Below are 13,897 nucleotides of genomic sequence, written 5' to 3'. Positions count from 1 at the left end.
GACGCAACACCTCGTCAAGATACAACTATATGCTAAGAAATACAATACTTCGATCAATACTTCTCGATATTCCGATTATTGCCTAATGCAATTAAAGAAGCTACAATTCTTGGATCCACCTTTGCCAGATCTTGAGCTCATTCAGATCTTGACACTTCAATATCCGCCTCATGTTCAGGAGATATTAGTCGCTGCCAATATTAACACATTGGAGCATTTCGACGCTACTTTGCGCAGACTAGACACGGGTAATACCCAATCTACTCCGAAGACTAGCAGAAATCGAGAAATAAGCACGAACTCTACGGAGATAAAACCGCCGGAGAGAGAGGAACCCAGGCCGCGTGAAGAAGGCAGAATAAACCCTACCAACCCAACAAGATTCCGAAATTTTAGACGTCAGAGAAATCAGGACAGACATCCTTACCGACCAAGGAATTCATGAAGACAGCGTGAAAGCACTCCTGAAGGAAACCGCGAGTCCAGAAGACGGGACTTAGAGAGAAGATGGAGGGATACACAGGAATACGTCAGAGAAAGAAACCGCAATCCTGATGAACCTGGAGCCACGTCCCTGGAATACCAACGTCAGTTTGGACCGAGAGAGCAAAGTTCGCCTGACCCCGAATCAACAGGTACTATAAAAAACGATCACACAGTAAGGAGATTGACTATAAACCACGATGAGGACGAGATGTCAGATTATTGTATTGCTGTCATCAATTACTGGCACATTGACGATTCTGAATTGCTGTTCGAAGACGCACAGACACCAAGGCCAACAATTACTTGTTCATTACCTGTTATTACAGTACGCACAGGCAACATACATGTGATTACGCTTATTGACTCTGGAGCGCAAGCTTCTTTAATTTCTGATAGACTTGTGGACTCAATTAAAAGCCAGAGCAATATTTTATTATTACCTGCAGCTCAGATTAAAGTAAGAGGGATAGTTCCTGATAAAGTAATTAAATGTAAATCACAGGCATTTTTGGAATTCGAAATAAATAGCCAGTCATTCGAACACATATTTCTGGTAGTTTCACGTCTTAACTTCAACCTGATACTTGGATCAGATTTTATGATCAAATACAAGGGAACCATTGATTATGATGCCAACCTCGTGAAATTAAAGAATAATTCTGTAGAACTGCAGCTGGTAGGACGAAGCGACCTGGAGGTTCAAGAAAATGGAGCCCCTTTCGAAGAAGCCGGTGGTGACTATATAGAGCCCGCTACAAGCGAGGAATCGCCAGCCGTAGCAGAGTGTAGAAGGGGTGACCAGAGTGAGGACAGTGTAGAGTCCCTACTCAATGAGAACTCCATAATAGGTCCGGATTATGTAATGTCATTAGCCAGTGTGGTTGAAGACCCGGAAATCAGATTGAAATTAGAGGAGGCTAAGAATGAAGTTTTACAGAAATTTGCATGTGTGTTCGATGATAAGCCTGGAGAGATAGCTGGTTATGAGTATCATCTCAATGTAAATGATTTATCCCCTTACCAGAAAAAGCCATATCCCATTCCAGAGAAATATAGGGAAGAAGTTCGTGATCTAATCCATAAAATGACAGATGATGGGATAATTTCGCCTTGCGTAACTAAGTATTTGAATCCACTGGCCATAGTACCTAAGCCTAACGGCAATATCAGGCTTTGCCTCGACGCGCGTGTCCTCAACGACCGATTGACTTTAGAATATGACTGTCCTCCACTACTTAAGGATATCATCAGAAGATTCCACGGCATGAATTTCTTTAGTTGCCTCGACGGAACTTCCTCCTATTATTGGATGCTGAAAGTAGACTTTTGATAGCCTTCTTGTTTGAGAATAGGACCTATGTTTTAATAAAATGCCTTTTGGAATTAAGAACTCTGGAGCTGTGCTGATTAGAGCCTTAGAAAAACACTTATCAGATGAAGTGAACTACATAACTACGATTTATGTTGATGATATTTTGATTGCATCGAGAACTTTCGAAGAGCGCGTGAGGGATGTCAACCTAGTCCTACAGGAGTTAGAGAAGAAGAATTTCAAAATAAATGCCCAAAAAGTCAATGTTATTCCTAGGACATGTAATTAGCGGTGATGGAATTCAGCCCAACGCTGCCAATATTAAGAACATCATTGACTTCCTAGACCTCAGCGCATTCGAAACGTGAGACAGTTCCTAGGACTCTGTCAGTTTTTCTCTCAACATTGTCCAGGTTACACTGAAACTGTAGCTCCTCCTCAGCAATTTCTTCTTAAGAATAATAGATGGAAATGGACGGGAAAATGTAAACGAGCTTTCCTTGCCACCATTCTGTCAAACTAGTTTATCCGGATTATTCCCTTTCGTTCTTCATAGAGTGTGATGCAAGCTCTGTAGGAATAGGCGCTGTGCTGTATCAATTGAGACCTGAAGATCCCGATCACAGACTTTTCGTCTTTTTTAAGTAGGAAACTGCGACCTCACGAAAAGTCTTACACCATAACGGAACTCGAAGCTTTGGCTGTTGTTTATTCTCTGCAGTATTGGAAGAAAATCATTTATGGATATCCCATTACGATTTTTACAGACCATAAAGCTCTGACATTCATAATGTCATCAGACGTGACAAACGAAAGAGTTACCCGATAGGCTCTCTTCATACAGCAGTTCGACCTCACTGTAATACACAAGCCCAGTCGTAAGAATCCCTTAGCAGATGCGCTAAGCCGCAACTCTGCTGACGTCATCGAAGTTCACCAAGTTAACGCCATGAATGATGATGATGAAGAATTTCTTCGCAAACTACGCTACTATACCCAGATGCAACGAAGAGATGCTAATTGTAGGGAATTAATACGATTTTTATCGGGTTCGATCCCCGTCGATGACGATGACTTCCCACGTCTTCAAAGACTTTCTTCCAACTACTGTCTACAGGATGGAATCCTTATGAAATACATTGATTTAGCTAAGACGCAATGCAGTATTTATGCACCCGTGAAAATTAGGAAGGCCATCATATGGGATTGTCATTCAATTTCTGGTCTTGCTGGTACTGATAAAGTTGTCAAGCTTATTAAGGAGAGATTTACATGGGAATACCTTAGGCCAGACACTAGGAGAATTTTGCGGTCTTGTGACTTCTGCCAGCGGATCCAACCGAATAACTATTTACACAAGGAGTTTCCCAAACCACTGATCCAGGAAAAGCCCGGAGAAATGTGGCAATCGATCTGTACCGTCCTTTACCCAAGGCGACGAGGGGGGACAGACATGTCATTGTTGTTGTGGATGTCTTTTCCAAGTATACTATGCTGTTTCCTATCCACAAGGCTAATGCCGGTAACATCTTAAGGAGGCTGAAAAGAAACATCATCCTCGAGATGCGAAAGCCTGAATACGTATTGACAGATCACGGAACTCAGTTCACTTCCGTAAAATCCCAACAGGCTTTAGAAGAACTCAACATCCGCCATATCATGAATTCTATCAGGCACTCGGAAGCTAACCCAGCTGAAAGGATAATGAGAGAACTCGCTAAATTCTGCCGTATTTACTGCAGCGAACATCACTGGAAGTGGATCGAGGTACTGCCAGTAATGCAAAGGATTGTCAATTCTACTGTACATGAATCCACGAACGACATTCCTCTCAGCCTGCATCGCGGGATAAGACCAGAGCGACCTTGGGACAGAATTCTACCCGCTCCACCTGATGTAATTGTGCCACAGCAAGTTAAGATTAACAAAGCGCTGACCCGGCTAAGACATGCACCCGCCATCAGAGAACGACGTCAACGTAATAGGAAGTTCAGAAGACCATTAAATCCTAGAGACCTAATTTTAATACGCAGACCAGCTACTTCCAACCCTGAGAGAAGGATTTACGCCAAGTTTTGTCCACTATTTGTAGGTCCCTACCGTGTCCGCACTGTATTAAGGAACGGAGCTTATGAAATTGTAAGACTGGATGGCACTTTTGAAGGTATTTATAACTCAGCCAACTTGAAGCAATATGTACCACAAGAAGAGTAAAGCCTGGAAAAGAAAATCCTGCGAATTTTCTTTTCGTCAGACCAGGGGGAAGATGTACCAGGAATGCCTATACCGAGAGTCAACTCAAGACCTTAGCGGTCCCTTTGATGTTAGTCAGACTTCTGGTCGGTGAAAAGGCTTCCGCAGCGCCAAATAGTTCCCGAGGTTTTGTACTTGTTCCTGAATCAGGAGCTTTCTTCAGTTTGGTTAGATATTCTGGTGAACTGACTTGACGAATTAAAAAATTTTGCCCTGTATAAATATAGAAAATATATCACAGGTTGTATGTTATTCGGGTTCGTTACCAACTCTTATATTTCGTACGTAGATGGCTATGAATAGTTATTGTTCTCAGTTGTGTATGTAGCAAAATAATAATTATTTCATAATGATATTGATATCTTATTGCACTGTGTACTTAGTAAGCTTTGTTCGAGTTAATTCCATTGCTGGTAAGTTCCCATAATATGTACGACGTTGAAGATGGATCCAAGAAAACTGTTGGCAATACTGGCTGAACAGCATGTTCAGTATTCACAATGGCTGCCAGCTGCGAACAAGACGTGTGTGATGTTGTGACGCTTGAGTCCCCTATGAAATACTTTAAGCTAACGAAAGTGGAGACAAATTAAGTAGGATATCAAAACCAAATTGTTTTGAACGTTTACAGTAGCCTACGAGATTAGAATCTGCTATGGACTGTGGAAGACGTGAAAAAGACCGCGCAGCTGACCGGCGTTTCTGTGTACAATGTTTACGCCGCTCGCTTCGAATTTAAACTCCACGGAAAATCCAAGTCTCTAGCGAAAGGTCGGTGTGTCAGCTCAGTTCAAACTATGCACTCGCCGTAAATAAAACAGGAAGGGCCTTAACACGGTAGGGGAATAGGATCCTTGGCGTATTCGATAATAATAATAATAATAATAATAATAATAATAATAATAATAATAATAATTTGTACTTTACTTTACATTCGTAACCGCCCGCTACCTGCAGAAATTTGTCATGAGGGGATCATGAGTTCGTTTTTACCCTCCGAATGATGAGACTACAATATTGACAACATTCCTGGAAACATTGTATTTTGCAATCCCTCTCACGGGTGGGGTTTTCAGCTTCTTGAACTGTGAGAAACTGCCACTGACAGTCGTTGCACGAGAGCGGAATCGTATACTTATGTTGTAAGTCTCCATGTGCCTCAAATAAAATGCATTAAGAAATAAAAATAAACCTTGCTTCTCTTGCCTCGGTATTTGTCAGTAATCTGTAGGTTTTAAATGGTCAATAAAGGAATATATAAGTACGGTACGAATCAAAATGCAGCTATGTGAAAGGAAGTGATTTTGTTTGATGCTCCACTATTTGAGAATGAAGTACCTGTCAGATAGACGCACGGCGTTAATGATAAGCTGTTTGTGGCGGAGATGGAGAACGGGACGAGACGGGAAGGGGGAACAGATGGTTGGCGCAGGGACGTGCTCACATGCGGAAGGATACTTTTCCTAAGCTCTTGAGTTGAATTTCAATATAGGTCGTGGCACATATAAATTCAAAACTTTATTTCCAGCATACAATTCCATTCCGATACGTGAGCAGCTGTGTGAGAGAATGTTCTAGTACCTACCACACTTCACGAGCAAGTCAAGCAAGGTCAAGTGACGTCACCGCCTTTTACAGCTTACTTCCCCTACAGATATTTCTAGACGTTTTTTCATTAACTTTTTTAACGCCTGGACCGATTAAAATGAGACCAACGCTAAATTATAGCTAACATTATGGAAGCAATGCCCTGCAAATTTCAAGTCAATCCATCCAGTAGTTTTCGAAATATAACGATTTAAAGTTTGGGAAGAATGAACACCCCTCCTTCAGCTGATTCATAGAGCCGCCCACCTGGCGTGTATATACACTGACTGACAGAGCAAATGCAACACCAAGAAGGAGTGGTCAGAACTTTATGCCAATTGCAGGGTAGACTGACGTCACTGAGGTATGCTTATGATGTGAAATGCGCCGCTGTGCTGCGCACGTAGCGAACGATAAATGGGACACGGCGTTGGCGAATGGCCCACTTCGTACCGTGATTTCTCAGCCGACAGTCATTGTAGAACGTGTTGTCGTGTGCCACAGGACACGTGTATAGCTAAGAATGCCAGGCCGCCGTCAACGGAGGCATTTCCAGCAGACAGACGACTTTACGAGGGGTATGGTGATCGGGCTGAGAAGGGCAGGTTGGTCGCTTCGTCAAATCGCAGCCGATACCCATAGGGATGTGTCCACGGTGCAGCGCCTGTGGCGAAGATGGTTGGCGCAGGGACATGTGGCACGTGCGAGGGGTCCAGGCGCAGCCCGAGTGACGTCAGCACGCGAGGATCTGCGCATCCGCCGCCAAGCGGTGGCAGCCCCGCACGCCACGTCAACCGCCATTCTTCAGCATATGCAAGACACCCTGGCTGTTCCAATATCGACCAGAACAATTTCCCGTCGATTGGTTGAAGGAGGCCTGCACTCCCGGCGTCCGCTCAGAAGACTACCATTGACTCCACAGCATAGACGTGCACGCCTGACATGGTGCCGGGCTAGAGCGACTTGGATGAGGGAATGGCGGATGGCGGAACGTCGTGTTCTCCGATGAGTCACGCTTCTGTTCTGTCAGTGATAGTCACCGCAGACGAGTGTGGCGTCGGTGTGGAGAAAGGTCAAATCCGGCAGTAACTGTGGAGCGCCCTACCGCTAGACAACGCGGCATCATGGTTTGGGGCGCTATTGCGTATGATTCCACGTCACCTCTAGTGCGTATTCAAGGCACGTTAAATGCCCACCGCTACGTGCAGCATGTGCTGCGGCCGGTGGCACTCCCGTACCTTCAGGGGCTGCCCAATGCTCTGTTTCAGCAGGATAATGCCCGCCCACACACTGCTCGCATCTCCCAACAGGCTCTACGAGGTGTACCGATGCTTCCATGGCCAGCGTACTCTCCGGATCTCTCACCAATCGAACACGTGTGGGATCTCATTGAACGCCGTTTGCAAACACTGCCCCAGCCTCGTACGGACGACCAACTGTGGCAAATGGTTGACAGAGAATAGAGAACCATCCCTCAGGACACCATCCGCACTCTTATTGACTCTCTACCTCGACGTGTTTCTGCGTGCATCGCCGCTCGCGGTGGTCCTACATCCTACTGAGTCGATGCCGTGCGCATTGTGTAACCTGCATATCGGTTTGAAATAAACATCAATTATTCATCCGTGCCGTCTCTGTTTTTTCCCCAACTTTCATCCCTTTCGAACCACTCCTCCTTGGTGTTGCATTGTCACTGTCAGTCAGTGTATATGCCACTGGGCCAAGGCCAGGGAGAGAGCAGTCTGACCCGTGTGGCGAGTACAGTCTGTCAGTGCAGTCTCGTCAGTGAAGAAAGTATGCTCTAGTGCTGGGGACGGAGCGGAGCGGAGCAGTTGTTGTGACGTCATCACCCGGTAGTACCGAATGAACTACCGAGTGAATGTCCTGACGCGGGACGTTTAAACACGTTATAGGTATGGCACTGCGAAGGTATTGCATCCCCCTATTAATACCCTTCTCTTACAACGTAACAACTGTAAATAACTGCATATATATTCACTATAATTGTTATATACGTAACTGCTAGGGAGTAGAAGGTAGTATGTGGAATAAATGTTAGTAACTCGTATAGTTAACTCATTCGAATAGTGAAACAAAGTATGGCGCATACCTACCGAAAGGGTTTGTATACAAGGGGATTGGAAGTTAACAGAAATGTAGTGTATTAACAATTATTTCGTAAGTTCATGTGATACGGTACACTGATAATGAGAAGAATAACCTGAATAGAAAGAGTCTTATCAGAATATAATAAAAAACACTGACATAATTTCATCTACAGGATGACAAAAGTAATTACGTAAATGAACGTTGACTGGCATGTCCTTCTTTGCAAATGTATTACAAAACATATCTGACAACATACTACTACACGTCCCAATGCCAAACAGCTATCAGTAGAATGCTTCTATAAATACAGTTATTATATTATATTATATTATATTATATTATATTATATTATATTATATTATATTATATTATATTATATTATATTATATTATATTATATTATATTATATTATATTATATTATATTATATTATATTATATTATATTATATTATATTATATTATATTTGATGTGCCACCACCCGTCGCGTATGTCCGGCCACAAAATTTGCATTTTGCGTGTTTCCTATTATCAGTGATGTCAATAAACTGCCAGGCATCCGACGGTTTTCGTGGCATTTGTGGAACAACGTTCTGTAAAAATTTCTTTAAATTCCTTTAAATGTTCTAAAAATATAACTACTATCTACGAATATGTTTAAATATCACACTAACACCACAAATATAATCTAACAGACTTTACATTATCTACAAAATATAACAAGCGTAGGAAATATATAGGTACACTCGAAACACGCAGATTGAATACAGGTACTTTCGTACGTGTGTTGTGCGCTACACTGTGCTCAGGTCCTCCGCGAGTACTCGCACTTGTAAGCGGAGGGGATCGGTGGTGCGCTCTACCGCTACAACCGGATTACTCATCGGTATTACTCGCTCCGTCCCCACCTCTAGTACGCTCCGTCGCGATTCGCGAGGACGTGGTTATGGCCATGATCGAACGTCGTTGAACTAGTACCGTACGTGAAGTTCCAACACGCCGCGATGACGGTAAAATTCTAGACGTTTCCGTAATATAATATTTGTGAAATGATTAACTGAATAAGACCATAATTTGAAGTGAGAATTCAAGAATCTGATATTTTACGGACTTGTACACTTTACTAATTTCGTGTAATTGTGCACTGTGACGATATGTTAAATTATCGTGTTTCGCAAAACGGAAATCATAATTTACGACAATTTTAATCATTCTATGACACTTTCTTTTAAGACAGTATAACAGTGAACTGTGTGTAACCGTATTTTCTTAACATTTGTTCCATAAGAGGTCAAGACTTTGCTATTTTTTCCAGTGAACTTTCTCGATCTTTTGATCAGCACTATAATAAACTTAGAGAACATTAAGAACTTTTTATAGTTATATTAAATAATTCAGACTAGTGTTGCATAAACACGACCATAAACTCACCTTAATCTGCCAACAACAATTGTTCAGAGACCGTGATAAAAACTATTGCAAATTACATTTTCACGTGTTTGAACTGTGCTTATTACTTCGCAATCATAATTTCAGACGTAATCAGTGACGATAATAAATTGTGTTTCGTGCCACAAGGACTGTAAATGGTAATTTAAAATCGTAAAATTAGAGTTAGAACAGAACTGTGTATCACGACATTGAGTGGTAATAATCTCCGTGATTACTGAATTGAATAGTGCCAATTGAACTTTCCGTGTGCTAATATCACCTCCAAGAGTGACGGAAACCTTGGCGAAATACTACATCCTGCTACATCGGACATAATTTCTTCATCTATGGTACCCATCGAGGGACATCGACGTGGTCTCTTCACGGGACATCGCCGAGTTCGAGTCTTCTTCCGCACTCCGCGGAATGTTCTAGACACAGAGTCTCCAACTTCAGCAATCATAAGCAGATATTTCTGTTCTGAGTGAGTAATTACAAACTGACTGACTTTTACCAAACGGTTAATCCAATACGGTGATATTATCAGTGCTTCGTGTGAATAGTATTCCATAATTTTCTCGTCGTAACAAAGAAGTTCAGATTCTGTGACAAATTTATTTCAAAGTTAATAAGTAATTCAAATTCACGTTACCTAGATAAACTTTAGGGTTTTCAAGTGTTTTATTATCATTTCTTACAATCCAAACTGAGAGACACTCAACAAGAGTTTAAATATTTTACTTTTTCATGATAAATGTGTCTGTTTATTTTTGTGTAATTTAAAACTTAGAAAGACTCTAGGTGCAAAATTGATATCTTATGTTTTCACGAGATTTAGAAAGATTGTAGGATATTAATGTTCTGCGAAGGAGTGATATTTATTTCAAACTGACTTCAAGAAGGTCACGATATAAATCTTTGATTTTGATCAATATTGATTATAGATTTGAGTTCTACATTAAGATTGCAGGCTGATATATCTTTGAATACTATTAATAAATTTTATAGAAAAAGTATAACCATCTATTATTCGCCCTGCGATTCTATCCTTCTCTGTATCAGCTCCAAAACACCGTACACTACCTGAGATCCTTCTCATGCCCAAAACCCACAATCATTTCCTGGTACAGTATGTAATGCTGTGAATGCTTTAGGTAATAGTATCCCACCTTTTCTTATTTTCCCACGTGCAAAACCAAATCCAGTATTCATGTTTGGGGCTCCTGTAGGTTCTGATCATTCCACACATACTTCTGGTTGGATGACGCTTGTAAACTTTCTTTTGTATTTGTAGCACTTCCAGAAATATGTTGGATGCTCTCCCGTAAGAAATGTTCTCCTACTCATTGATAATCATGAGAACCACATGTCTCTTGATGTCATTCTTTATGCCAGAGAAAATGGGATTATAATATTAACATTCTCTCCACATTGCTCCCATAGACTTCAACCTTTGGATGTTTCAGTCTGTGGTCCTTTCAGAAGGCATTATAATACAATCTGGACAAACTACCTCACCATAGACAAAACAGGACAACCGATCACGATTTATCATGTTGCTGGGTTGATTTTAAAGGCATTTTCACAAGCATTCACCCCAAGTAATATAATCAGTGGCTTTAGGGCCACAGAAATTTGGCCGTTCAATGATGCCATATTCTCAGGCGATGATTTTCTTTCTTCTGCTGTGACTGATCGACCGAATCCTCAAAATTAGCAGCCTTCAACATCATCTGAACCAGCAGCGATAGGCAAAGAAACATCAGAGTTCCCAGATCACACTAGCAACTTACTTGTGGGAACTGTGAATGAGACTGAAGGGAGTGCAAAAAAAGATGGGTGTACAAGATTACAAGGCTTTTGCACCAGTCCAGAAAGTCTTCTTCCATATCCTAAAGCAGGGGAGAGAAGGACAAATAGAAGAGGGGGCCGTAAACAGGGTACAACCATTATTTTTACTGATACACCAAACAAAGAGGAAATTGAAGCCAAATACAATGGGAAAGAAGACAAGAGAAGAAGAATTGAAGAAAAAAAGTGGCACGCAAAAGACTGTTTTCAGAAAAGGAAAGTAAAAAAAAGAGAAAACAATTTGACCAATCTCCTGAAACTGAAAGTTCTGAATCTGATCTAGAGCATGTTCAGTTCGATTCCTAATCAGAATTGACAGGTGAAGACATAAGTCACACAAGAAAAATTCCAAGCGTAGGTGATTGGGTGATTGTGAAATTTTGTGGGAAGAGAAATGTTCGCAGGTATGTGGGACAAGTTAGTGAAGTTTTTCCTGAAGTGTTTGTGGTTAAATTTTCCAGAGGTGTAGGTGGTTCACGATTCAAGTGGCTGGAATGTGATAATATTTCTGAGGTTGATCCAGAGCAAATTGAAGGCATTCTAGAGCCTCCTGAGTTTTCAATGAAAAAATGACAGTGTTATCAGTTTTCAATTTGAACACCAGTTTCAATTTCCCATTGAGTAGCCTAACAGTGTAAGACATTTTTATAGTAGCCTATGCTTAACACACACAGGATTTTTTGCTTAGACCAATAGAAACCATTACATTTTATGTTAATATGAAATGAGTGACTTTAAACCCAATACATTTCTTTGTAGCATGCAGAACGGTTCAGTTAGTTCTAGACACTGACATATAATAAATGCAGTTTCACTTAAAATTATAGCTGTCCTTGTAATCATTTTCATTTCACCCTTGTTTGAGCATCGTCCAAAAATAAGTAGACGTGGGTCAAGTATCCCTAACTCGAGGGATACTTGACCCTTGTGTGCACATAAACAAATATGGAAATTTACACATTTAGAATGTAAACTTTCTTGATATTACAACTGAATATAATTGGCATATGATTACAAAACCTAATTAGATTATTCAATAATTTGTTTACACCATTAAAAGATTCCTAAAAATAAAAAAGTGGTACCTGGGTCAAATATCCTAAGTTCCCCCTACTTCCTCATCTCATACTTCTGACTTAATCACATAGATGAAAGAGTGCTGGTATTTCACTCCCATTTCCTTCTACATCCTTGTAGGAAGACACTGCAGGGCAGCTGTTATAGGAGCAATATAGTTTTATTTTTATAGGTACAGCTGCTAAAATGAAATGCAATCTTTCAGGTTGTCTTTTGTTGGTTGGAATCGAACCCGTGATCATGTCACTGATCTCCCGAGGAAGCTAATAAACCAGTGAACGATGGGTATGACCGCTGTAAAATTTGGCATTTTTATTTAATAATAATAATAATAATAATAATAATAATAATAATAATAATAATAATAATAATAATAATAATAATAATAATGGTACATGGCATCTGTGTAGGGTTGGTGCTGTCCTTATGAGGATAAAAATAATGGTCCGGGGTTATCGGAACAGAGGCAGGCATTCTATCCATTTAGCCATAAAGCAGACCTTAGGCTACCATCTCCACTAATCAGGTGTTGATTATTGGCAGTAGCAGAGGCCAGGTCAGTAGCTTGTGAAGCAGCCTTCACAACACAGCAGGCTTCTCCGTTGGCTATTGGCTGAAGCTCAAAACGCTGAAGGCTTCACCTGTCTATACATTTTTTTGCAACTATAAATTGCCATGTTAGAGCTTTGTGTGCGGATGTCGACGTAAAGACTTATGCAGTGGCATAAACTGACAGTAGAGTCACTGTAGTTAATGAAGGATGTAGTGAAGGGCACTGCATAGGCTACTTGGAGCCAGAGGAATTGCCAATTCATTTAGAGAGACTTGCTCCCTTTTACAAAAATTGATGCTTTCTAGGCCATCAGATTGTATAGATCTTGATTTTCACAGGGAACCTGAAATATTTGTCCTGAATGAGTAAATTCATAATTCCAATATAAATGGTCCATTATTGGAAATCATAAATTTTCCAGCTGGCTCATTCTTGGTTGCCAGTGTTTCGGCCCAGTGTACCAATTTGGACAAATCAGTTGGTAACTAGCACACCTGTTATATCACTTGTTATTTTCATTAATTTTACAATTTTGTATAGAACTAAACATTTGTGGTTATACAGTTCATTTTAATTATGGTAGTTATGTATTGAAATTCTTGAAGTTTCTAAATAAGATTATATGCATTATTATTGTATTTGTTGATTTTTTACATATTAGGATATGTCATCTCTCTTCAAATTATTTCAGGACAACATTTGATGAGGCAGCCCCTGTTATGAGGTTCAGTAAAATGATCGCATTTCAATCACGCACGACACTTACTAGAGCTTCTATGAAAGGGAGCAGATTGAAGTCGAAAACACCTACCAGACATTCAACATACGCATTAATGATGCAGGAGAACTACCGGGAAAGAATGGTATAGTGTCTATCTTTCATAAAATTAGTTTGAACCCTACCCTCAGCCCTGTTCTTAACTAGTTATTTAGGCTAAATTACATATTCCTAACCCTATACTGATACCTGACTTGATGGTATATGTCTCTCAAATAGACTCTGTCATTTATATCCTGGTAAAGTTTTCCTTTACTATCATGTTTTACATTTAATGAGGAGCATGCTAGTACAGTGGTCCAAGCACTTAACTCCAGTGTCCCAAGTCTGAAGCTTGCAGCTTGGGGTATGATATTCTCTAGAACCTTCATATGGTGGTAAAAAAAAAAGTAATCCATTCTTAAAGCATTTGCCAAGCACCAAATTTTGCCTTGATCATTTGACACTTATGCGATGACCTGC

General features: G+C 40.6%; 1 protein-coding gene across 1 annotated transcript in view; it reads left to right on the top strand.

Moving 5' to 3' along the window:
* Positions 1–13,897, top strand: part of LOC136877292 (dynein axonemal heavy chain 5) — a 363,203-nt gene that overhangs the window by 106,386 nt on the left and 242,920 nt on the right. The window contains exon 4 of the mRNA XM_067151223.1: positions 13,349–13,520. Coding sequence (XP_067007324.1) covers positions 13,349–13,520 — 172 coding nt within the window. The remainder of the gene's footprint in view (positions 1–13,348; positions 13,521–13,897) is intronic.

Source organism: Anabrus simplex, chromosome 7 (genome assembly GCF_040414725.1).
Source record: "Anabrus simplex isolate iqAnaSimp1 chromosome 7, ASM4041472v1, whole genome shotgun sequence".
In the NCBI taxonomy this organism is placed as follows: domain Eukaryota; kingdom Metazoa; phylum Arthropoda; class Insecta; order Orthoptera; family Tettigoniidae; genus Anabrus; species Anabrus simplex.
This window is presented reverse-complemented; position numbering and strand designations above follow the sequence as displayed.